Here is a 26,778-nt window from a genome sequence, read left to right as displayed (position 1 = left end):
CACACCGGGCTATGGTGTCAGACCCATAGCAACCCCTGGAACTTCTGGCTAATTTGGATTTGACTTAAAACTTTTGTACCATGACGTTATGTAAAGAGATTCAATTATGGTGCGCACTGTTTTGTGAGTAACTGCCGCCCATAAAAAGTTAATTAATCAGGGCTGTGTCAATTTCCTCGTGCCATGTCAATTTGCTGCAAGGTAATTAATCACTAATCACCCACCGAGCAGCAGGCTGAGGGACAATCCACTAGTCATTTAGTGTCCCTCCCCCAAATAAATGGCCCCCGCAGCCAGGAAGAAACACATCTTGCCTTTCATAATATTTTTATCGACACTTTTGCATGTTGTAATAGGGCTGCAACAAACAAACAGCTGCAGTTCAATGGAATATGAATATTAAAGAAACAAATGAGCGGAGATTTATAGGACATTGCATTTCTGTTATGTCAGTTTTGAGATTAAACCGAGCAAATGAACAGTGAAAAATTACTCTTCCATGTGGAGAATGGTGATTAGACTTGTACATTAATTAGAAATTTTTGTTTTCCTATTCAATGCATTTCAAATGAGGATGTCCTATAAGGAACTGTTTGTCCAAAAATGTAGATTTATTCACTTCTAAGCAGCAGTATTTAATATCAATGTGTATTTGATGCTAAAGCAAGAGCCAATCCCAAATGTGTGTTTGGGGGATAAATATGTCTGAATGCAAGAGTCAGAGATTCCACAAGTTAAGTGGTTTGGGATTTTTTTTGTTTGGGTTTGTGTGTGTGTGTGTGTTGACATTTTGTAAAAGATTGAATGGATGAAGAACTCTTCTTCCTCTACCCAAAAAATGCACATTTACTGAAATTGCTGAGTAACAAAAAAAAATTTTAAAAAGGAAGCCTTTCCATTTAGCTATGACCTAGATCTTAATATGTTCCATATTATTGGATTCCCCCCCCCCATTAAAAAGTATTTGAAGAGATAGCAAGTGCAGCAAGAATTCACCTTTGAAGCAAGGATAGTGAGTCTGTGTTTCATAGGCTTTGGGCCTGTTAGCAGGACGTGCCAGTCCTGATAAAAAAGACATCATGCTTGGAAAAGTAGAGGGTCAGTGAAGGAAAGGAAGACCCTCGAGGAGACGGATTGGCACAGTGACTCTAACAATAGGCTTGAAGGACAGCAGAGACTGTGAGAGCGGCACTGGACGCAGCAGAATTTGCACCCAGAGTCGCTGGAAGTCACACTCTATCCAGCGGCTCCTAACAACAAACAGTCTCACAGTCAGTGACACCGTTTTTTTGAAGCGAAATAGATGTTCCTTTATTGGAGAATATTATTTCTTAAGAAATGAATCTTTTTGGGGAAGAGAACAATCAAATGGTTTGACTATTTATCCCCTGTGATATTTATGACACAATGCTGTGTCTTGGGAATTGCCTGTACTATAAAAATCATCGATGGCTGTTTATCTTGCCCAAGTGTGTTACCTATTAAAACCATTTCTTAATTTATGGTCCAGCACATGGAAGGCGAGTTCTCCCTGAGGGCACACCTGCAGAGCCGGGATCTGGCTCTTGATAGAGCGTATGTACCCCTAGAATTATATAAGGGAAGCTTGCCTTCCATAAATCACCCCTGGAACAACTCACCCGAAAATGTGTGTGTGTGTGTGTGTGTGTGTGTGTGTGTGTGTATGTGTGTGTACACATGTACACGCACGCGCCTGTGTGTATGTCTGCGTGTCTGTGTCTTATAGTCTGAATGGCTCCAAAGGGTGAGGAGCTGTGGCTTCACGGAGCAGAAGCACAGGAACAAAGGGACAAAGGCAGTGCCACTCCCCCGTTCTGATGGCACACCTTTCCCAGGGCATCTGGCAAGCTCATGCAAATTCAAGCCCGCACACAAATGCAAAGAATAATTGCCCATTAAAGCGGTTGTATATTTTTACGGCTTTGATGCAGAATCTGCCCCCCTGTCGAGTTTTGCATCTGCTTCTCTTCCATATCTCCCAGCGCTCTAAAACTTTAATATGCAGTTTATAACCCTCAAGTATTTTCCACTGGTTTTGTGCCGCTTCTCTGGGGATCTCCGAGCTGGTGAGATGATCTCATTTGTGTTTATTTTCCAAGGTAAGCACCATATTCGTATAAAAAGAGAGGAAAAAGTGGAGATATCACGCTCCTTGCTGTAAATACTTTGAGCTCAGCAGAGGTGGGAGGTGGGGCTTGGTGTTGAAGAGAGAAGGCAGAGGCTGCCAGCTTGACACTTGGGTGAATTTCCACTTTGGCTGGTTGTTACACCCACATATTTTCTGTTTAAAGATACTAGGTTGCCTTCATAGTTGAAAGCATTCTTGTTGTATCTCTTGTTACATCCCTCAAGTTTCCATTTCATTGAATTGTGTATTAAAGAATCCTTATTTCCCAAACTGGTGCTGGTCACTCCACTCAAACGCCCCACAATATGCGCTTGGGTGTAAATCTGACTGGTGAGGTGGGGGGTGAGTGGGAGTGTGAATGTGTCACAGGAGGCAAAATTGACATTTGTTCTCAAACCCCTTCCCCTCTTTTCTTTGGGAGAAACTAATTTTTAGCTGATGAGCTAAATCCAATTTTCATTGCAGTGGTACCAGATTTTTTTCATGTTGATTAATACTGGATAAGATTTTTAAGAGGGGACCTTTTCCAGTAAATGAACCTAAAGAATCTTCCCTCCCGTATGTCTTTCATGCCACAAACTCAGGATTTATACTTTACCAACCATCCAGAATTCTTACCAGTGTTCCTCGTTAGAGAACGCTTTGAGTGTTCAATTGTGGGGTGGGGGATATTGGATTTCAATGTAGGGGTTCACAGATGCCTTTAATCAAGTTGGTTGCTATTCTTGCTGACATTCTTTAAGGAGCAAAATGTGTTTTCAAAGATTGGACGGAGGAAAAGGTTAGTGACTCTCATTGTAAGACTGATGTATCCCACACTAGCAATGGATGATGGGGGGCACTGTGAGTTTGCATTTGGCATTTAGTAAACATTTAGGTTTGCTCATTTCTTGGATAGAAAGGTCTGAACTGGAATATTGATTGATGACATCATAACCCTGAACTAAAAAAAAAGTGTCAAAAAAGAAGTGTCATGCCACAAAGCGTACATACAATTAAGATGCTTCCTTTCCCTGTGGCTCCAGGCCATTTTGGTCTTGTGTCTGTATGTGAATCACCTGTCCAGGTGCATCTAGGCAATGCACCAGTCTCTGGAAGTCAACAGAGTGCCTTCCATTCCATGCTGAGTCGAAAGGAAGCCTGGCAAATGAGAGTTTTCTTTGCCTTTAAAATTGGCCATTTGTCTTACTAGCTTGAGAAGAGAGCCGGGCTGTCCTGAACCAGCCATGGGAGGCAGGGGGCTGTAATGGAAATGGGGAGGAACTCGGGAGAAGCAGCTATAAATCAGACACATCAGGGACTGGAGGGATGGCTGTTTTCTGCTGCACACATTCACTGGCTCCACGGACTGTTGCTGGGTTACTAGTGCTCATTGTCTGGGCCTCTGGAGAGTCAGGATAGGAGTGAATACCTGTTACCCAGGTTTAACCAGGTATTTATTACCTGTTGAGGAGAGAAGTGGGAGTCCTTCTTTATCCAAGAGGAGAAACAGATCTTCAGACCTCAACAATCTGCTGCAGAACATGTGGATTTAGTTGTATCGGGGCATCTCCTCTTTTCAAGAGTAACACATTTGTCCAAGCTGCTGTCCTTGTCATTGGGATCCAGTAAGATCCAAGTTTGTTTGCTGTTCTGGGTTCCTATCCGTGTGGAAGTGGAAATCACCTTTCTACGGCACCTGATGGGAATGCTGTTGTGCTCCTTGCACACTGTTTGTCTGCAGGTCCTGGACATGTTACTTTTTTAAAAAAATTAATTTTAATGAACATTTACAGAGATTTCAATTTCCATTCATTCATTGTACTTTTCTCCCTGCCCACCCCTCCCCTCCAGTTCGCTCCTCTCTTTGAAAAGAAAAAATCCTTCATTGGTATACAATCCCCCCCCCATCCCCAACACCCCCTGCCCCAAGTACACTTCACTATGCAACCTTAATTCTAGATTCTTGTGATAACCATAATACCCAATCATATATCGCCTTTCATCTGTTCTCTCCCTCATCTGTTTCAATGCAGTATACGTAATTTATCCAGTTTTTTTCTCAGCCTTATCCCAACCCTGATGTCAGTCCTATTCTACAACAGTGGCACCACGCAGTATCTGTCCCTTTGTGACCGAGATATTTCACTCAGCATAATGCTGGACATGTTACTTTGTGTTGAGGACAGTGGTCGGGAAGGTGCCCGGCAGAGAGAAGGAGGCTCACCCTGGCTATCACCTACAGGGTGGCCAGGTATGGGGGTAGCAGAAGCTGTGCCAGGTCTTACAGTGAGCAGGGCATGTGGGCGTCACTGCTGGTACTCTGGTGGTAGTTCAAGTTTTCTCCTCCATTTCTGTGACTGAAGCCACTTGACTGCTCTTAACTCAGGGTGTCTTGCAATAGAGAAAAAAGAAACAGAGAATCCAAAAGGCTCACTTCTCTGGTGGTTTAAATCCACCAGCTGCTTCGTGAGAGAAAGATAGGCAGCCTTCTGTTGTTTCTTCCAGTCTCCAAAGAGTGACATCCTTGGATCAATGGAAATCCATCCTTGGCTTTGTCAGAATCCATCCTTGGATTTGCCTCATCCTTGGCTGAGTCAGAACCAACCTGGCAACTCCTTCACTCTTTTCTGTAAAGTCAGAGAACCTACTCATAACTGACCCTCCAGTGAGTTGCAGAGGTCACACGGAAGGAGATGTCCCATCTTCCTCTTAAGGAGCAGTTAACTGCTTGGAAGCGCTTGCCTTTGAATTGACAGTACAGGTCCTTACCACTAGGCCATCAGAACTCCCGAATTTGACAACAGTGAGTTTATATATGTATATAGCATATGTGTGTGTATCTGGATGGATGTAGGTAGGTAGGTAGATGTTGTTGTTATGTGCCATCAAGTCACTTGTGACTCATTGTGACCCTATGTACAACAGCTCTGAACCCTAGTTTATCCTGAGCCAACCTTATTGTCTCTGACACACCTACCCCCATTACCCCAGTCACTGAATCGGTACATCTAATTGAGGGTTTTCCTCTCTTGAGCTATCCCAAGCATAATGTCCCTCTCTTAGGCCTGGTCCTTCCTTGAAACATGCCAAAAGTATGTCAGACAAAGCTTCAGAATTCTTGCCTCCAAGGAGCAGTGTGGTTCCGCCATCTCCAGGATGAACCTGTTCGTTGTCCTGGCAGTCCAAGATATATTCAGTACTCTTCTCCAGCACCACAGTTCAAAAGCATCAATTCTCTTTCTTTCATCCGTAGTCATTGTCCAGTTTTCTGACACATAGCAAGTAGTTGTGAAGACTGTGGCCTAGATCAGGTGCACCTTAGTCTCCAGACTGCTATCATTGCTCTTCCGTACTCTGGAGAGGTCTATAACAGCATACCTCCCCCTATGCAGTTCATCTTTTGATTTCCTGGCCGCATATACCAAGAGTGTTGGTTGTGGAGCCAAGCAAACTGAAGCTGTTAACAATCTAAGTCTCTTGATTGTCTATCATGATGCTGCCAATCAACCCAGTGATAGATGATAGATAGATAGATAGATAGATAGATAGATAGATAGATAGATGATAGATAGATGATAGATAGATAGATAGCCTCACTATAGATGGATGTCCTTACTATAGATGGATATTCTCAGTATAGATAGATATTCTCGCTATAGATAGATATTCTCACTATAGATAGAAATCCATCCCTAGGTTTGAAGCTAGCTTCACAGCTAGAACCTACCCAACAGTATGACAGAAGAAAGATCTGGCAATCTGCTTCCTTAAAGACACTAAAAAGACTCTCTGTGACTCTGTAACCCAGTGGGCCATCTAGGGTCCAGATGGACTCAACAGCAATGAGTTTAAGTTTTTAAATATGTACACATATGTATACATACGTATATAACATATATATATACACATTCTTATATAATGCAGAAAAGGAAGTAAAGAAGGAAGAGAGAAAAAGAGAGGAGAAAAAGAAGGGATGAGGGGAGGGGGAAGGAGAGGGAGAAATGGGGAAGAAGGAAAAAAGAAATGGAAATAAAGGAAGAGAAGAAAAGAGAAAAGGAGGAAAAAAGGCTGGAAATGCACATCCACCATGACGCTTACGTAGACTTTCCAAGGGGGCCCAGGGCCCAGTGTAGACCATCCGCACAAAAGACACAACCGGGCAGCTACCCAGCTGCGACACCTGGATTCTTTTTACCTCTGCTCCAGCATTGACCTGCCAAGCCTCCTTGTTGTGCCTGAGGGTATTTGCCTCCCTTGGAAGGTGCTATTTAAAACCAGAAACTGATTTGTGGCCTCGGAAAGAATTTGCTTTGTGGGGCCAGCTAAAGGTCTCCAGGCACCTCAGGAGTTCTATGGTAGTGTCCCAAACCTCTGATCCCATATCAGGAAAGACATTATCTCCTTCGGACCAAATGGGTTTCCAAGGAACTCTGGGCTCTGGACTTCCAGCAGAGCGTGCTCCCCGTGTGCTGGGGCTCAGCTTCTGTTTCATGTTGTATCTCCCCATCTAAATCCTCCAAGAATTATTGTAAAACCTGCTTGTCGCCGAGCAGGATCTTGTCTCGCTCACGCTGGCGATAACGGATGGGTCAGCATAATTACTGTGCTTCCTCACACAGGCAGCCAGCTGCTCCACCAGATTGGAGATTTTTCATTTCCCTTCTTGCTAAAACCCTGGGCGTTCCTGGGGAAAACGTAACGCTTGAACAGGAGCAAACCATCCTCACTCATCACCCTCCTAATCCTGAAATAAGCATCTCCCCTCTCATTCCTTTGGGGTTGCTAGCATATTAGGTTTTTATCCACCGTCTCTGTTTAAGATACACAAGCCTCCCCAAGTTAATGGTACGCGCACTTGGTAAAGAAAGCATACACAGGGAGCATTGGTGGTAGAGGCTGGAGGGCTGAGAGTTAAATAAAACGACACAATTTCTATTCAACAACCATTTTTTTTAAAAAAAAAAGGTTAAAAATAACCTTTCTGGGCTTCTCATTTAAAAAACAGATATGGTCATCCTGTCTTGGTTTTTGCAAGTCTAGCATTTGTCTTCATCGTGAATGAAAGACATGGTTGTTGTTCTTGTTGTTGTTGTTATTATGTGCCGTCGAGTCGCTTGCGACTCATAGCGACCCTATGTACAGCAGCCCTAAACTCTGCTCTGTCCTGTGCCAATCGCACTGTCTCTGACATTCCCATCCCAATTATCCCAGTCACTGAATCAATCCACCTCATAGAGGGCCTTCTTCTCCTGCGCTGTCCCTCCACCCTACCAAGCATGATGTCCTTCTCTAAGGACCGGTCCCTCCTTACAACATGTCCAAAGTATGTTAGATGGAGCCTCAGAATCCTTGCCTCCAAGGAGCCACCCAGTTTAACCCTTTCCAGGACAAATCTGTTTGTTTTCCTAGTAGTCCATGGTACTCTCAATACTCTTCTCCAGCACCACAGCTCAAAGGCATCAATTCTCCTTCTATCCTCCTTTGTCAGTCCAACTCTCTGATGCATAACAAGTGAAAGACATGGCAGAGTCCCATAAAACAGACTAGCTGTTCATCCTTCAAGAACCCTACCAAAGTCCAATTAGGAGCCACACAGTCTTCATTTCTATCTCAACCCACACACCTTTCCACCTGGGGAATCCAGAATGGCTTCCATGACAAACCCAGCCCCAGCCTCCTTTTTTCCAAACTATGCCACCCAGCAAATAAACAGAACCAATCCAAGTCACAGAGTCCATTCCAACTCAGAACAACCCTAGAATAGACTGGTCCCCCGGGGTTGCCGAATCATCTTATCTCCTTGGGAACAGACAGCTCCCTTTCTCCTGGGGAGCAGCTGATGGGCTCTAACCACTGATCCTTCAGTTAGCAATAAAATGCTCAGCCACATATAAACACACAGTGACCACAGATGAAGAGGCAACCATTCCCACTCTGACAGCCTCATCTTTTACAGAGTGATGCGCCCTGTGGGTTTTCTTGGTTGTAACCCATTGTTGTTGTTTTCATGATTTTACTTTGTTGTTGATCAGGAGCTTTGGTGGGGTAGCCCAAAAGCAGTTAGGCTGCTTCCCTGAAGGGAGTTTGAATCCACGCGTGGGTCCTTAAAAGAAAGGTGAGCAGTCACCTCCCGTGTGGTTACAAGGCTCAGAAAGTAGCTGGAGGGTCGGCTCTGAACCAAGTCCAACTCGACAGCACTGAGTTCATTGTGTTTTGGCGTGTTGTTGAAAACTACACACAGCAGGACGTGTTGTTGTTGTTGTTGTAATGTGCCCTTGAGTTGCCTGTGACTCATAGCGACCTTAAGTACAATAGCCCCAAACCCAACTTGTGCCAATCTTGTATCTGACACATCTACCCCAATCACCCCAGTCACGTGTTCATTTTCTCCCTGTACAGTTCAGTCTCTCCCTGTACAAATCAGGGTATCGATTGTGCAGCCTTCTTACACTCCTTTCCTGGATTATTCTTACCCCAGGCACATAAATTTGCTGTCCCCACCCTCTAAATTTCCTATGTGACTCCTCATGTTGTCCACTAATCTAGTAGAGGAGCTGGTGCGTTCAAATAGTCAGCTTTTTTGGTTAGCAATCAAGCACCTAATCATTGTGCCATCAAGGTACCTTTATTAATACTGTATCCTAATAGAGTATTGTGGTGTTGTTGATTGCCATTGAGTCGAGCACGACTCATAGCAACCCTATGAACAAAAGACCTGAAGCCTTTCTATAACTATCATCATTTCTCAAAGTACACCGTGTAGCAAGCAACAATTTCCTAAGATCTCACATGATCCTTTTCTTTTTCTCCTCCAAGGTCATTATTAGCCCTTTGCTCTTCTTTCACCCCTCCCCTGAGTCCCTGCATTGTTGTGGAAGGAAAAAAACTCTCCAGGTGATGAGATGACATGGGGCCAAGTGCTTCTACACGCAGACAGTTGGTTACAAAGCGGGAAAGATGGAACAGAGTTGAGCCAGGAAGGGAGACAGAAAACCACCCCACCCCACTCGTTTAATTCCTCTTTCTCCATTTCTCTGGCCATCCTTCAAATTCCTGTTAGGAAAGGGAAAGCAGAGTGAGGAATGAGACCAGAATAAGGGAGGAACATTTATTAAATGGTCTGTCAGTATTTGATCTGACCACACCAACACCTTCATTTGCTTTTCCTTGTCTTTGAATTGTCATGTGTTTATTGTGGTGTCAGCTCAGGCCTGTTTAGAAAGCTGTCAATGAATAGAAGCTTGGTGTTCAGTGATGTCAGAAAGGCATGCCTGGAAAGATTCAAAGGCAGATTAGAGAACCCTCGAGGGGCTTTCGGCTGGATCCAGACCAAACCCATGGCTGCTGAGTAGGTTTGCTCATAATGACCTCCCATCAAGTGACCCAGAATTTAAAATATTATGGGAGGAGGCTGTCAGTTTCTCTTCCTGGTAAATTGGACCTATTGGTCTTTTGGTTAGCAACCTGATACGTTAGGGACTCCACTGTAAGGGCTTATTTGTAGTTGTGTTGTTGTTGTTCTTGTTGTTAAGTGCCGTTGAGTTGTAGGCAACTCATGGTGACCCTATGAATGAAAGACTTGGAAACTTGTATAACTTTTATCATTCCTCCAGGTTCATAGGGTTTCTGGAGGCAAACTCTTTTAGAAGTGGATGCCATGCCTGCTTCCAAGCTTGTTTTAATCAGGGAGCTCCACCAAACACTGTCCACCATGGGTAACCATTCTCACATTAGTGTCACAGTGTTCAGCATTCTAAGACGCAGCTTAAACCGATTCCTAACATACTAGCCCTCAGCTTGCAGGCGTTGCCAAGCATTTCGATATTTTAAAATTCCGGCATGGCCAAATGTTGGCAGACTCTGGGGCCAGAGACCCCCAATTGATCTGGCAAGTCTCATCTGCTGACACCCACTTGGGATGGGAAGAAAGCCATAAGAGCCCCGAGCGTTCCATACGTGTCCCCCCTCAAGACACGAGAGGCCATCCTAAACAGATTCACAAGAGAAAAACAGAACAGGTTATGTATTCTCCTTTCTTCAAACCTGATTCCTAGGTGGCTCTGGTGATTTAAGAGCTGTGCTGCCAATCCAGAGGCAAGTGATTTGAATCTACCAACTGTCCTGTGGGAGAAAGATGGGCAGTCTCCTCCCATGATGTTCACAGCCTCTGAGAACCTGCTGGAGAGCCAGCTATGAGTCGGTTCTGACAGCACCACAGTACCCGGGGAAGAGGTTAGATGTTCTGTAAAAGAAAATGCTCTTGGACCCTTTGAGTGTACTAGGTGAGCTAGGTAATGGAGCTCTGAACATATTTCAGTGCTAACCATAAGGTCCGTGGTTCAAATCCACTTGCTTCTCATTTGGATCAGACACACAAACTAAACTGTGGTGGCGCTGGGGCGACGACCCCATGTCTGTCAGTGCTGATATGTGCTCTTAACAGTTTTCAATGGCTGACTTTTCAGAAGTAGATCACCACTAGGGCTCTGTTCCATGGTACCTCCGGGTGTTCTCAGGTGACCTTGGCTGGCGGCTGAGAGCACCAGCGTTTTGACCACCAGGGACACACACACACATATATGCACATTTTTTTACTATTTTTTTTTACATATATGCACATTTGAACACACACGTATATGAAGAACATGAAGGAGAGCAGACACAGACATGTGTAAGCACACATATACTTTTAAGTATTTGGCAATGAGCTTTTCCTCCTGCTGAAAATTCTTTGCAATCCTGTTATTTATGTTATTCTCTCAGGTAGCAGTACTGTGATTTTAACCAGACCACTTCTTGGGAAGGGAACCTTGACTTCCACCTTGCTGCGCACCTTCAGATTTATGGAAAAGGCACAGGGGGCGTCCTTGGCCTTGATCCTGCCAGGAGAAAGGGGTCCTAGAGCGGGTACCGCCCTGGCAGGTGCACATGTGACCGGCTGTTCTCTGTCTTCTCTGTCCCCACAGTGCCCGGCTTCCCGTATCCCGCCGCCACCGCTGCAGCAGCCTACCGAGGCGCGCACCTGCGTGGCCGTGGCCGCACCGTGTACAACACCTTCAGGGCCGCGGCGCCTCCGCCCCCTATCCCGGCCTACGGCGGGTAAGTGCCCCTGCTCAGGCTGGGGGGACCCTCCTGCACCTCTCTCCCATCCCCGAGGCACAGAGCTGTTTGCCAGTGTGCATGCTGGTCTTGACACCCACCCCCTCCCAGGACCGCCCCAGCATGCAGCCTCTCCGCGCGCCTGGCGTGCAGCAAGCACCTTGCAAAAAGAGTCTTGAAAAATGAGTGTAATTTGTCCTGTCATGGTTGGTGCCTTTAAGCATTCTACATGTCACATGTCGTTATGTAAATTCTCTCTGAGACTGTATGCTGGAGAACAGAGAAACGGTTACAGCCCAAGTTGTATTCCTGATGGTTGCAAACATCTGGTTATTAAGGAGGTTGGATCACATTTGGGACCCCAGTTTGCCTACTGGCTGAAGTTTTAAAACACAAAAATCACTGGGTGGCATCACTGCCCTCCCCCTCAAAAGAAAAAAAAGACAAGACATCCTTCCTTGTAAGGTTTATGAACCTTTCACTAAGAAGAGAAAATTAGGGGTTGTGTCAATTGCAAACACTCAGGAGTTCAATGACATTAGAATGAAGATTTCGTTTTAGGTGGTTTTTTCCTGACTTAGCCTTTGCCACCGTTGGGGGGAAACTCAGCATTAAGTTGTTCCCCTGCTGTGGGTTTATTCTTTCTCTATATAGAAACTAGGGTTGCTATGTGGATATCAAGGCTCTGTCTTACAGTGATCCTGTGTGGACAGTATCTGTCCTGTCCTGCACCATTCTCCCAATCACCGCCGTGTCTGGGGTTTCCTCCCCTAAGCCTACTAGTGTGGTCAGCTGTAATCCTGAAACACCTCTCTTCCTTGCTCTTAGGGAAGGCAGTAGAACATTCCAGAATCTCTGGGGCCAGAGAGATCAGAAATGTCTCTAAATTGGGGTATTCTTCCAGAGTGACTGTGTCCCACAAGACGTTTCTAATTATCACAGCTCAGGGATGAGTTACAGGCATCTAGTTGGTAGAGGCCAGGGATGTTGCTCCGTGTCCTTCAATATAGTGGACAGCCTTCAAAACACGAATGATAGAGATCCACATGTCCACAGTATGGAGCCCTGTGCCTATCTGTGCCCAAGGCGACCTGCTATGCGATTTCTCTGGCTTTCTGGCCTAGAAAAAAATGTGATAGGAGTTAGACCACTTAGAGGGGGCTAAACACATCATTTTCTTTTAATTTTGTTACTCATAAATCTTTTAGAAAACCTAAATTTGCCTGAATCACCTCTGTTTTACAAAGGACCAAAGAAAACACTTTGTTTCCTGTCATGTATGCATATCCTCGTCCACTCCAAAGTAGGGCCATTGCGGTGTTTTAAAAAATGCATGCCGTAAAGCAAAGCTAAGAATGTAAGGACACAGTACTAGATATAATCATCGGAAAGAGAACAGGAAGATGAGGAAATAAGGCCACACCCACTGAGTTCCTTGTATAGACACTAGAGTTGAGTCTACACTGAATTTCTTAGTGTTGAACAAAACAATCACCAAATATGTTTTAACGGAAAAGATAGTTGATAATAAACTGAGGAGGAACTGACCCTGCCTAGTCCCCTTTCCCCCTAAGTGCATCTGGGTTTCGTTGTGTATGAAGGAACTTAGATAATGCAGTGCTCTTATTTTCCCAGTTACTGCCTATTGAGCCTGTTTTCTAGAATGTGAAATGCAGAAATAAAGATTTGCTGTTCTCTGTGTCACATTACAAGTTATGAAGGGGGAAATCCAGCAGAGACACCTTCTAGACACATGTGATTACTACATAAGCTATATGTGCAAAATGACATGTTACTTACCAAGTTAGTTTGTCTGAGTGCTACTGTCTTGATAGCTAGTAGTTGTAGATTTTCTGTATTTACATATGTAGATAGATCCACCTATATATATATCCTTAGTATCTGTTATACTGTATATAAGAAAAAAGTAATAGTGAGGTAAACTTCATAAGGCTTATCTTCACCTGAAGCATTTCTAAAACTCACAGAATAAGACACCTTCAGTAAAATCTAAATGTTCTAACTTTGAGTGAACACACAAGAATAACTTCGAGTGAACTGTCAAGAATAACCATGTGTAACTAACAAATGCCTTGTTCACCAAGAAGAAAATCCTCTCTCTCCATGTGGTACAGCGATGTGTTTGTGATTGCCTTGAATATAGTTTCATTTTAATATCCTAGCCATGCACTTCTCCAAAAGGTAGGCTTTAATTGGTTGGGGACTGTGTCTCTTAAACTGGAATGTCAGAATCACAGTTAGGGAAAAGAGCTCTGAAGAGGAGTGACACTCAGAAGGACAGCTGAGCAGAAGGGTGGGGGATACACACGCATCTGTAAGAACTAAGTGCCAGGGTGAGAGAAGCTAGCTGCCTAGGTGTGTCCTTGCGTTAGAAACTCCTTAGGGTATGTGGCTCCCCGGTGGTAGGAACCCAGCATTGTAGGTGAATTTCATTTGAACAGTTGAGTGGGGACATCAGCTACAGCATTTCGGTCTTGGTTCTCAGAGTATCTTTGCACTTGATGCTCTGAACTTCATCAAGGGATTAACAATAACATGTCTCTCCAACTGCCCATCATTATCTTAGGAACTATTTTTAGTAGACCTTGCCAATTTTGACACAAGAAAGAGGATAGTAAATCCTAAGGGGATTTCCCCCCAGGCTGGCCAATGTTAAGATGCCTGATATAAAATCCCAGGGAGATTTTCCCCCCGAGACGGCCAGTGTCAAGATGCCACAGATGGATCCTTTGGGAAGGTTTCCAGGTTTGATCCTGACAAAGCCTCTTATGGCAGCTTCTGAGCCCAGGTCTCTGTCTCTTTCCGTATCTGCGTCAATCAGGCTTTTTGGAATCAACTTCTTGATCTGACTCCCAGCCAGTGTTATCTGATGCTTAAGAACATGCTCATTTAGTACGCTGTTGACATTGTATACTGGTGCGTGGATCCTGTCTCAGCGTGGCCCCATGTGACAAAGCAGGAGAGCCCCCTACAATTTTCTTGGCTGAAAATCCTTACTCATGCAGAGCTTCGGTTTATGTTCCATCGAGCCTCTGAGTGGATTCAAACTGCCAACTTTTCTGCTGGCAGCTTAGCACTTAACTGTTGCCACCAGGGTGCTTTCTTATTTCACACAAATACACACGAGGACGAGAACCAGCATCATTGTTCTCCGAATGTTTTCTAAATTTCTCCCTAGTTTTGCATTTGTCTGTGGATGCAGGAGTGGCATCCACTTCCTAAGCCACATGCCTCCAGAAACTATGAACTTGGAGAAATGAAGATAGTTGTGGAAAGGCATTAGGTCTTTTGCTCATAGAGTCACGCAACTCAACGGCAATCAACAACAACAACACGGTATGTTTTCTTCTTCACATTCTTAGATGTTGTGACATGTCCTCAGGAAGCCTGGGTGCATTTTTAGAATGTAGCTCTTTTTTTGAGAGGTACAGTACCTTTAAGAATTTGATTGTTGTTATGTTGTCATGTGCTATCAAGTTTCCTGCAACTCATAGCCACCCTATGTACAACATCTCCGAACCCTGTCCTATTCTAAGCCAGTGTCACGGATTCCAACACACTTACTTACCCCCATTACTCCAGTTACTGTGTAAATCCATCTCATCCAGGGTCTTCCTCTCCTGCACTGTCCACCTTTCCAAGCATGATCTCCAAGAATCTGATCAGCAGTATGAATTTTCTGTTAGAAAGAAACAACCCAAAAGATACTGTGTATATGTACACACACACAAGACTATACAAATATCAATACATTCATGGACCCACCTGATGACCATTCAAAACCAGCTAGATTTGAACCCATTAAAAAATTTAATTGGATTTCCAGTTGGATGGGACAGCCAGCAGGATAGAGCAGTTTCAAATAGACTTTGCTTCAAGAATATATTTGTGGCTAGTCTATATTACAGTACACAAACAGATTGTATAGTTTATGGGCATCCTATGCTGCTTTCTTTCCTTTTTTTTTTTTAGAAGTAAACTAATTTGCTCTAGTGCATTCATCCCCTACCTGCATCCATCCAAATATTTAACCACTGTTATTACTTTTCTAAGAAAATGAAATGTGCATTTGCATTATGTTCTTGCGAAAGCATATTGCAGTCCCAGCGTGATTGACAAGCAAGACAATTACCTTCGCGTGACTAGGTAGACAGTCTCTGCATTAGAATCGGTCCTCACCTGTTCAGTGCGTGACCTCCGCTCCTTCCTCTTACAAGGCAGCTGTGATTCAAGTAGCTAGAGCTGCAAACGGGCCATCGAACCCTGAGCCCTCCTCTCCCTACAGAGCTGATGCATTAAGTCCCACCATTTCTTTGGACCTAACAAAAACGTTTGGGCATTCTTGGAAACTACCCTGAGGACTCAATAGAAGAGTTTTATTATGCTTAGGTGGCTGGCTGTTGAGTTTGTTGCCAGTATAAAGTAAAATCTCACTTGGGAGATGGTGTTTCTATAGAGGATTGATTCTCCAAATGAGTACTCTTTGGACTTGGGAGTCCCTGGGCAGTGCAAATGGTTAATGTGCCCGTTTGCTCACCAAGAGATGGGAGAGTCTCTTCCTCCCCTCCCACCCCAGCAAAAATAAAATCAGCCAGGCTTATAAGGTGATTAATAACACACACTCCATGGAATAACTGACCATGCTAGCATTTACCCAAGGATAAGTCTCAAAAGGCTGGAAGGGAGAGGCCACAGAGATGGATAGGCGAACCCAAGGATGAGTCCTTAGCATTGGGACTGTGGTCAGTGTCACAAAACATGTACAGATTGCTGAATGGAAAGCTCATGTCCCTTATAGACATTCACCCAAATCCCATGAAAACACGAGGCATATCATCAGTCGTTGGACACCCTGTGGGGCTCAGTTCTACTCTAACGAATCTGGGGTCTCCAGAGTTGATGTCTACTAGACGGCAAGCCATTCCCTCGGTGGTAGAGTCAATGTATTCAGCTGCTAACCAGAAGGTCGGAAGTTCAAGCCCCCTCAGAGACACGTTGGAAGTCGGGCCTGATGATCTAAACCTAGAAAAACAATCAGCCATTGAAAACCCTATCTAACACTTGCGGGGGTCTCCCTGAATCAGATTCAGCTCCAGGACAACTAGGGTAGTGACAGCCCTCAACTCAGCAGCCTCAGAATTACCTGGCCCTTCCTGGAAATGTAAATTCTCAGTTGCTGCTCTCCACATTCAGATTTATTGAATCAGACTCTCTGGAGTCCATGAGCATCTCAGCAAGTTGTCCAAAGGGGTCCAGCTTGACACTCAAGTCTGACCACAAACAGCCTGCTCTATTAATATTCTAAGTCTTGGGCTGTGGTCCCCTACCACCCAGCGCTGGAATCCCAGCCTGGTCAACACTGAGCTCTCTCTGCTTCATCTCTAAAGAGGCGATAATAATATTATCCATCTCTTAAAGGCATTAAGAGGATTAAATGGAATAATGAGCACAGAATGCTTAGGCTTCAAGCTGACACATACTAATTGCCTTAGAAGTGAGAGCGGTGGTAGGAATTGGGTTCACTTTCGAGTATAGGAGGGGGGAAAATCCACACTTGTGGGTCAACTGGTAGCTCCATTAGCGGCTTCTCTTTCTCCTGGAAACAAGGAGTGACCATACTGAGTCCTTGGTTTTTCAGGGTGATTATGAAGGTAAATTTCTCACCCTTCTGATATGAACAAACACTATTTAAAAAACCAAATGAAACTCGGGGCCATTGAGAGTCCGTCTTGATTTGTATCAACCCCACAGGATACAGTAGACCCGACCCCTAGGGTTTCCTGGTCGTGATCTTTATTATAGCAGCAGACTGCCTCGTCTTGTTCGAACGGGCCAGCTGGTGGATTGGTCCGTGGCTGAGCACTTCAGATGCATATAGATGTCATTTATAATGTAGTTTCGTGCCACCCAGTCTATTTTGACTCATAGGGACCCCATGTGACAGCAAACAATGGTCTAAAAGATTCCCTAAGCTTTAGTGTAATCCATAGTCCATAGTGTAACCTGCTGACTGAAAGGCCCTATGTTCCCATTGGTGGCTCATGGGGAGAAAGGTGGGCAGCCTTGGAAGCCTCATGGAGGGTCCCAGTTGATTAAGAGTCAGAATCAGCAGTGAGTTGTTTTTTGTTTGAGGGGAGGTGTCTTCCCCAGCAGATAACCAGGCCTTTCTCATATGCTGAGCTGAACCTAACAGCTATTGGTTTAAGAGTTCTGTGCTCAATAGTTGTACCATCAGGGCTGCTTAGAGTTTGCGGTAGACACCCCTGAATCAGCAAGTGAGGCTCAGTTCTAACCTGATACACAGGAGGTCCCCAGAGGAGGGGTCTGGTTGCACAGCACTGACTCCCTTTCTGTGGGCACCTCCTTTCTGCCATGGACACTGCTCGTCATTTTACACCCTCATATCAAGTTGGGGCCACCCGCTACCCTTCTCCTCCATTGCACATAAGAGTAAATGAAGCTCAGAGAGCCTAGCTGTTGGATCACAAGCCCATAGCTACTAGTTGGGGTGCCTTGAACTTGACCCATATGCTCCATCTAACTTGCTTCTTGAACGGCTATCAGTTTTGAGATGAGAGTGTTTGGGAAGAAGAAAAAGGGGGAAATTGCATTCAGAACTCACACAACTTGGTGGCAGTGTTAAAGGATGAGACGCAGCTATTTGGGTCTGGCTAAGTGATTAGTTCTGGGTTTGGGGGCCCCAATGAACTATTTCTTCCTCTCCCCCATCTCCTCAGCTGTGCGCCAAGTCCTGTTGGCAAAGGTCGACCCTACTCCTGTTCCCCGGCCCCCAGGCACTCTCTTTTTATGCAGGAAACACTGAGAGGGGATTCAAAACCAGGCTCAGAGCCCTGCACACCTCAGTATCTGGGATTAGGGTTTCATGCCGTTCAACAAGGGCTCTTGTGAACTGGAGACCTGGCGGATCAAAATGAAAACAGCTGAAAGCTATTGCTACCAACCTCCTTAGCGTATGAAATCCCTGCCACCTTTTGAGGGATAATAGGGCTTGGGGTTGAGCCAATCAACTCTGAAAAGCTCTGTTAGTGTTTGTTCTCCAGCAAACCAGTGTCACCGCTGTGTGTGTGTGTGTGTGTGTGTGTGTGTGTGTGTGTGTGTGTGTGTGTTGCAAAGTAGCTTTCTTTGGCTCAATACGCTCGGCTTAAATGTGGGTCCACTCTGTGGCTGTCATCTGCTGGAACCCTTTGGTGATCAAAGCTGTGCTTCTATTAGAACCCCAGCCACATCCAACACTGGGGCTCCTTGGTCCTTTGCCAGAATCATAAATCATCCGGAAACTCCATGGGAAGGTTGTTAATAACAACCACCAACCCTTGGAAAGCTCAGCTTTGGGAAGGGAAAAAAGCATTTTGATATTCAAGATAGTCTGTGAACCTCACAGAAGGAGGGGCACCGGCCACCTCGGGTCCTCGTTAACCCCTTATGGCCAATGAGGAACTTCAAGGCCTGTCCCCCAATCACGGAGCTGTGAGCTTCCCATCCTGGCTGCCTCCCCTAACGTGCATCTAGAAGCTTCTGGGAACGACAAAGGGTTTTTGTCCCTTTGATTCTCTCTAGGAGTTCCTTGTTTCTGGGACAATAAGTGGTGGCCATACACCTAAAGCTAGAATTGTGGAGTCGTGCTTTGGGCTTTTTTTGGTCTGAATGTTGCATGGGAATATATACACATGCACACGTATGTAAAGTGATGTGCAAACAAATCTTTACACATTCATACACATGCACTTACTCACAAAGCATATACATATGCATGCACACATATGTGTCCGGCTGTAGACATACCTGAGCACAAATGCAGGCAGGCCTGGCAACACGGACAGTTAAGCACTCGGCTGCTAGCCCAGAGGTTGCCGGTTTGAACTCATCCAGCAGCTCTACAGAAGACAGGCCTGTTTCTATAACCCTAAGGACACATAGAATTATGACGAGTAAAAAAATCAAGCCGTTGTCACCCAACCACAAACACCTAATTGCATGTATGTATTGATCTACATAAACATGACTAATGCATGCACTAACACAAGTACACACACATATATACATGTCATTGGAGTTCTTCCCTAATGTTTGCCATAAAAGATTGGCGGATAAAATTGTCAAATATTCTAATATCTAAAGGAAAATGTTTCGCTCTCTGGGCAGCCCAGTTTCCGAGACCATTCATTCATCTGTAACCCCCAGTGACAAAGTGACTACATGTGCCCCAGTCTCCATCACAGAACTGGGAGCGGGGAGGACAGGGATGGGAGAATCTTGTGTTTTGATTGGATACAGACTCCAGCTTCCTAAAGCTCTCAGGTCTCCTGTTCAGGCCTCAGAAAAACACAGTCTCAGCTGTGTTTGCATCCGATGCTGTGCATTTCGGCCACGCCCCCCTGAGAAAGTAGGGGTGCCGAGTCCCCTTCCTGCTGCTTGGCCCCCACCCAACCCCCACCCGACTTTTCTCGGTTTGATCCACCGGTGTCTCCAGCCTCCTTAACCAGTGTGAAGACTCCACGCTCGCGTGGGTCAGGCCCTGCCAGCGGACTCCCGTGGCCCGTGCAGGGTTGGTGTGCGGCATGGGGGGGGGGGGCTGCACTAACCTGGATGTTTTTCTTTGTGTGTGCACCCTTGCAGTGTTGTTTACCAGGATGGATTTTATGGTGCAGACATATACGTAAGTATCCATTAACGTGCATGCCATCTTTGTTTCGCCCGGAGCCATTCCTTTTACAAGTTTGCTGTCTACTTGGTACTGTTCTCGCCTCCCAGCCGGGAGGGGAGAATCCCGAAGCTTGTCGCTCAAGGCAGAAGACCTTCTGCTTTTGAGAGTCACCATTTGCTGTTTCGTGGTGTGCATTCCAGTCTGTGATCAATGATGGAAGGAAGGTGAACTGCTCCCCCCCCCCAGCATCCTCTTTGCCAAATTAAAGAACCCAGTCCAACATGCAGAGGAAATGCATTCTCAAGTAGCCAAAGCAACTTGTGTGATTTTTGGTGAAATATTTAGGAGAACAGCTGTGGACACAGCTGTCAAAGGTAAAAAGGTATTTTCATGGCTAATGTTTGTAATGTACTCCTGATCAAGACATGCAATTACTTATTTATTACCACAGTCTCAGAAAGATCGTCTGTCCCCCGCCCTCTCTTTCCAGACATGGACATTTTTAGCAAGACGCCATCTCCTATCTCTCCTAACAGAATGTATGTCAACTTGAATATTCCATTCTGGTGTTCTCTAACCCTTTATTTCCTCCACTTCTCTAAAAATGCAACCTGGTTGAGAATTGTTTGTCAGATGGTACCCCTTTATTAAACTTTCTGTTTTTAGACCAGGGCAGAATTTTTTTCCATCATGGAAACCATAGCGAACTTAACCTTGGTTGACCTGAAGATAGTTTCTCGCCGACATGATAATATTAACAGCCCTGCTATTAAAAAATGGCAGAGAATAAACACGGTGTAAAATAATACAGCATTTTATTGGAGGGGGGGCTTTTTAAAATCACATTATTTTTTATTACTAGTGAACTTCGATAAGTTCAGGGGAATGTTCTTTTTTGTTGTATGTGGTTGGTATGTGCTGTTCAGTCAAAACTGACTCATAACTGATCCTTCAGCAGATTTTCAAAAACTGTAAATTGCCTAGGAGGGAGGTGGCCCATTTTTCTCTCCAGGAGAAGCTGCTGGATTGGAACCACCTGGTGGCTTAATGATAAGCATTGTAATCCCAAAGGCACGTGATTCTAATCTACCAGTTAGTTGCTCTGGGGAAGAAGGATGGACAGTCTCCTCCCTTGCAATTTGCTGCCTCTGAAAACCCACTGGAGGGTCGGCTGTGAGTTGGTTCTGACTCGACGGCACACAGCAACCACCTTTGGGTTGGCAGCACAAGTCCTTACCCACTAAGTCACCAGAGCTCCCAAAGTATCTTCTAGTACAGACTGGGTGGGTTCAGAGCTTTTGTTCATAGGGTCGCTGTGAGTCTTGCTCCACTCGATGGCACCTAACAGCAACAACAACATAGGCTGAGTAACAGAAAAGGAAAGCCGTATTTTGGATCAAATGGATTGGCATTGAAAGGCACTGCTTCTTCCATTTTCTTAGTTTAGAAATGTAAATGATTTTGAGGCATGGCATTAATCGCTGAGCTCTCGTGGTGAGGGCCATAGCATGATGAACCGCTAACCCAAACGCTGTCCCTCTCTGGCAGTTCAAATCCACCAGTGGCTTCTTGGGGGAAAAAACGGGCAGTTTTCTCCCATTGCGAATCCAATCTCAGAAACACAGTGGAGGGTTTCCGGGAGTTAGAATCTGCCATGAATCAGCAGGACTGGAAGGCAGGGAGTTGTTTTCAAATGATGATGATCTTTGTGCCTTCTATCTTTATTGATGGTAGTTTTAGTTGCATTCTATTTTTATTGCTGGTAGACTGAGTTACATTCCATTTTTATTATAGCAAAGTACATGTAGTATCATCTCTGGGTTAGTTTTTGTTTGTTAATAAGTAAATGAGCACCCTCGTACCCCTATAGTTACTCCAGGAGCAGCTACTTTCCCAAACTTCCGGTTCCTTTCATTCTAAAGGCGGAGCAAGCTCACGCTAGACCACACCACCTGGTGCACTGGAGACCGAGCCTGCAGCCTCAGTCTGTCTGTAGCCTGTGGGTATACTTAGCAGATGAAAAGAAATAGGGTTCTAGGTGCCATAGTTGAATTCATTTCTTTCTTTCCTTTTTTTTTAATTTGAAAAAGTGGAAGAGATTCTAAGGAATGGAGGGATGAAAGAAGAATAAATATATAGAAGACTGCTCATCTTTCTTCCACTGGTGGATTCAAACTGCCAGAAAGGTGTCTCCTGTGGGTTAGAAGCAATTAACTCCCTATAGAGTATGCTCCCAGAGTTGTTGGGGTTTTAAAAAAAAATATATACCATCTATCATATATCATCTATCATCTATCGGAGAGTTGGACAATGACCAAGGAGGATAGAAGGAGAATTGATGCCTTTGAGCTGTGGTGCTGGAGAAGAGTATTGAGAATACCATGGACTGCTAGGAAAACAAACAGATTTGTCCTGGAAAGGGTTAAACCGGGTGGCTCCTTGGAGGCAAGGATTCTGAGGCTCCGTCTAACATACTTTGGACATGTTGTGAGGAGAGACCGGTCCTTGGAGAGGGACATCATGCTTGGGAGGGTGGAGGGACAGCACAGGAGGGGAAGGCCCTCTATGAGGTGGATTGATTCAGTGACTGGGATAACTGGGATGGGAGTGTCAGAGACAGTGCGATTGGCACAGGACAGAGCGGAGTTTAGGGCTGTTGTACATAGGGTCGCTATGAGTCGCAAGCGACTCGACGGCACATAACAACAACAAAATCATATATTGATCATCTGGCCTTCTGTGCCTCACTATATCTGCAAATGACATTAACATATTGAATTGTTGATCTGTATTTTCCAGTGAAGCCTCTTCCTCTTCTAATTTCCTCCTAGATTCTTGTTAGAGCAGGAGAAGTAGAAGCTTCCTGAAGGCAGGGATCAGGGGAGATTCCACAAAGATTCCACAAAGATTGAGTAGATTACTTAGACTAATTTGTGTAATTACTACTGGAGTAATTGAATAGTCACTACTAGAGTAATGGGTGTGTGTTGATAGGGCAAGAGGCTACAGTAGGAGAAAATTCACTGTATTACATTCCTGCTATCGAGTTGGTCTCTGACTCACGGGAACCCCATACATAGGGGAATTGGACCAAATGTGATTCATAGTTTTCAGAAGTTGATTGCCAGGCCTTTCTTCCTTGTCTGTCTCCATCTGGAAGTTCCTCTGAAACAGCTCAGCATTCATTATAAGTCATGAAAGCTTCCAGTGATAGATGGGTAGTAGCTGCCACCAAGGGTTTATGGTCAGGAATCCAACCCAGGTCTCCTGCACGGCAGGCAGAGATTCTCTCATTGTTCCAAAAAGGAATTCTACTGGAGTAGTACAAATAGAGAAAATGGATTTAGGATTGAATATACCAGCATCTAGACTTAGGGATGTTGGTGCTGTCAAAATGATCTGAGACAGTATACAACTGCCCTGTGGATTTTCTTAGGATGTCATCTTTACAGGAGAAGGCTGTCAGTTCTTAACTGCTGCATCGTTTTGAACCGCCAACCTTTCAGTCAGCAACCCAGTTCTAACAATTGCGCCACAAAAACTCCTTGAGAAAGAGAAGTTCCATCCAGAGAAGAAATGTTCCCAAAGGCTCCTTGTGCCTTTACTTCCTTCAGAGTCACCCTGAGTCTAGAGTTAAGGCAACTGAAGCTAAGCATCACAAATAGTCTTTGACCTTGAATTTGTTTTTACCATTTTGTTGGGCAGAGTAGCAGGCTCTTGCTTTGGTTCTTTCTGAAGGAGATAAGAGAGATAATTCCTCCCTCTCCTGTCATTTGTTACCCCATGAGGTGTCAGGACAACTCAACAACAACAGTGTGAACAGCAGAACTCTGCCCTTTTAAGCGAACCTACATCTCCTCCTCTCCCCTTGCTTTTACCCGCCTTCCACCTGATGTCTGGAGCCCCCGGGCATTTCTCAGTCCTGCAAAAGCACAAAGGATTTGAAAGGCCTGCATGATCCCTGCAATTGACAAGCCACAACCTCCTGTCTGGATTTGCCTCCTTTCTCAGACTTCCCAGAGCCAAGGGAGGGTAGAGGGTCGAGGCAGAGATGATTAGAGTTGTCCTGAAATTACTGGAGGGGGTAGATTGTGAGGAGATGCTGAGAGCCAGAGAGGAAGAGGAAAAAGCAGCCCAGCTCATTTGGGCAGATAAAGGCAAGCAAGACAGAAGCTCAGCCTTGCAGGAGAAAGGCCACCTTCAGCCACTGCTGAGACAGGGCCACGGTGTGGGCTGAGGGGGTTGGCACATGGGCTGCTGCTGAACCAGGAAGATGTAGCTTCTGAAGAAAGGGGTAGGAAAAATCATTTCTCAGGTCCTCTCCTCCTGAAGAAACTCAGTGCAAAGACTCACACAATTTTTTTAAAAGAAGATAAATATTTCTTTTTTAAAAGAAGACTTTTTTAAAAAATTTAATAGGGTAAATACATATTGCCCTGGTTATGCAATAGTTAAAGCTCTTGCCTGCAGGTTGAAAAGGTCAGTGGTTCAAACCCATTAGCTGCTCCTCCAAGAACGACGTGATCATCTGTGCCCATAAAAAGTGGCCTCCTTGGAAACCCTGCAGGGCAGGCCTACTCTGGGAGGCCACTCACGCTCACGGTTCAACCCCAATGACAGTGAGTAGTGACTTGTGTTGTTTTTAAGATCCTCCTCTTCAAATAGAAAAATGTGTCTGTCCGTGTGCAGTCACACATGTAATTTATCTAACCAGCTGGTCAGTAGGTGCCCTTGTGCTGAACTGGTTAAGCACTCACTGATAACCAAAAGTCTGGCAGTTCAAACTGGTGGAGCTCTGGTGGCCTAATGGCAAGAAGCTGCCCTGTTATCCCAGAGGTGTGCGGTTCAAATTCACTAGATGCTCTGCTGGAGAAGGAGGGACAATCTCCTCCTGTACCAGTCAGATCCAATTTGATGGTACACACACACAAAAAAAAAATAATTTAAAAAAAAAAAAAAGTCTGGCAGTTCAAACTCACCTCATGGCCCCGCTGAAGAAAGATCTGGTGATATGCTTCTTTAGAGATTTCTACCTGGATCACCAGCACTGACCTTGAGCCGATTTCATCTCACTGAAACCCACTGTGATAGAGGACCACTGCCCTGGGGGTTTCCAAAGCTGACCACTCTCTGGGAGCAGACTATGACTCCTGTCTCCTCCTGAGTGACCGCTGGGCACTAGCCACTCTGAGGGAGACAGATGTGACCCTCGGACCATCAGCTCCGTGTTTAACCTCCACACCACCCAGGCTCCTTCTGAAACCCAGAACCCACTCCTGCCGAGCTGGTTCCTGCTCCGAGAGATCCTGCATGGCTGTCAACCCCTGTGGGAGAAGACCACCTGTCTCACTCAGAGCAGCTGGTGCGTTTGAACCACTTACCTTTCAGTTAGCAACCCAGCAGGTTAGCTTGTTGTGTGGAGTCAGTGAGCCAGCATATTCTGGACAAAACCGCAAGAGTATCCATTCTCCAAGGTCACTGTGACATGTTGTTGTTGTTATATGCTGTTGAATTGATTGCGACTCATAGTCGCAACCCTATGTACAACAGCCCCAAACTCTGCTCTATCCTGTGTCAGTCTCACTGTTTCCGACACACCCATCCCGGTTACCCCAGTTGTGGAATCAATCCATCTCATCAAGGGTCTTCCTCTCCTGTGCTGTCTCTCCACCTTCCCAAGCATGATGTCCCTCTCCAATGACCAGTCCTTCCAAAGTATTTCAGACAAAGCCTCAGAATCCTTGCCTCCAAGGAGCAGCCCGGTTTAACCCTCTCCAGGGTGAAACTGTTTGTTTTCTTAGCAGTCCATGGTATTCTCAATACTCTTCTCCAGCACCACAGCTCAATTCGTTAGCGCACAGAAATAATGAATGTGGTTCGATTCCCAGTCCTTCCTTCTTTTACACTGTGACATACAATTAAATCATTTTTAAATGCTTTAATTAAGAAGTGGGTGGAATAAAAGAGATTAGCTTTTACTATTAAATATCCATTGTTGTTGCTTCTTAATGATGTTAGTGTTATAATAGTAAATATTAATTACTATGAAATATTAATAGGGAGCTCTGGTCACCTAGTGGCAAGAAGCTCTGCTGCAATCCCAAAGGCACCCAGTTCAAGGCCACCAACTGCTCTGTAGAAGAAGGATAGGCAGTCTCCTCCTGTGTGCTGAACTGCCTATAAACACCTGCCGGAGGGTCAGTTATGGGTCAGATCTGAGTCTATGGTACACAACAACAACATTGAATATTTTGGTTTACTCTTAAAGGACTCTGGAAAAAGGACGAAAGTTATACAGAAAGTGTCCAGGACTTTCGTTCACAGGGTCATTGTGAGTCACCTACAACTCGATGGCACTTAACAACAACAACTTAAAGGTTTAGGCAGCTCTGGTGGCCTAGTGGTAAAAAGCTGCGCTGGAATCCCAAGGGCCCGTGGTTTGAGGCCACCAGATGCTTCACAGGAGGAGGATGGGCAGTCACTTCCTGTGTGATTATCTGCCTCTGAAAACCCCCAAAGTGTCAGCTGTGGGTTGGTACCAACTCTGTGGTATAGAACAAAAACATTAAAGGTTTACTTTTAAGCCTTGTTTTTAAAAGATAAGCATTTATATGATTAAATACATGCTGATCTTTTTAAATGCCCAATTTTTAGCATAAAAATAAAAGCACATAAAGATAAAAAAGTATAAAGCTAGCACGTCAAATCCACAAGGTCACTGTTGTTGCTTATTTAGATAAATTTGTTTTCATTAAAAAGTGCATCAAATTTAGTTGTTTAGGTAGTTCATGTTGTTGTTATGTGCCGTTGAGTCGCTTGCGACTCATAGCGACCCTATATACAACAGCCCTAAATTCTGCTC

The 26,778-nt window shown here is 44.9% G+C and overlaps 1 protein-coding gene across 6 annotated transcripts in view; it reads left to right on the top strand.

The window, feature by feature from the left end:
- The window catches only part of RBFOX1 (RNA binding protein, fox-1 homolog (C. elegans) 1), a 465,218-nt gene that overhangs the window by 387,283 nt on the left and 51,157 nt on the right, over positions 1 to 26,778 (top strand). For 3 of the 6 annotated variants that reach the window (XM_006895227.1, XM_006895226.1, XM_006895225.1), the window contains 2 exons: positions 11,098 to 11,230; positions 19,889 to 19,928. In XM_006895227.1, the coding sequence (XP_006895289.1) occupies positions 11,098 to 11,230; positions 19,889 to 19,928 (173 nt within the window). The remainder of the gene's footprint in view (positions 1 to 11,097; positions 11,231 to 19,888; positions 19,929 to 26,778) is intronic. The other 3 variants (XM_006895224.1, XM_006895222.1, XM_006895223.1) reach the window with 1 other exon arrangement.

Source organism: Elephantulus edwardii, unplaced genomic scaffold (assembly GCF_000299155.1).
Source record: "Elephantulus edwardii isolate Elephantulus edwardi_28Jun2011 unplaced genomic scaffold, EleEdw1.0 scaffold00162, whole genome shotgun sequence".
In the NCBI taxonomy this organism is placed as follows: Eukaryota; Metazoa; Chordata; class Mammalia; order Macroscelidea; family Macroscelididae; genus Elephantulus; species Elephantulus edwardii.
Note: the sequence above shows the minus strand (reverse complement) of the source record. Positions and strands in the feature narration are given on the sequence as shown.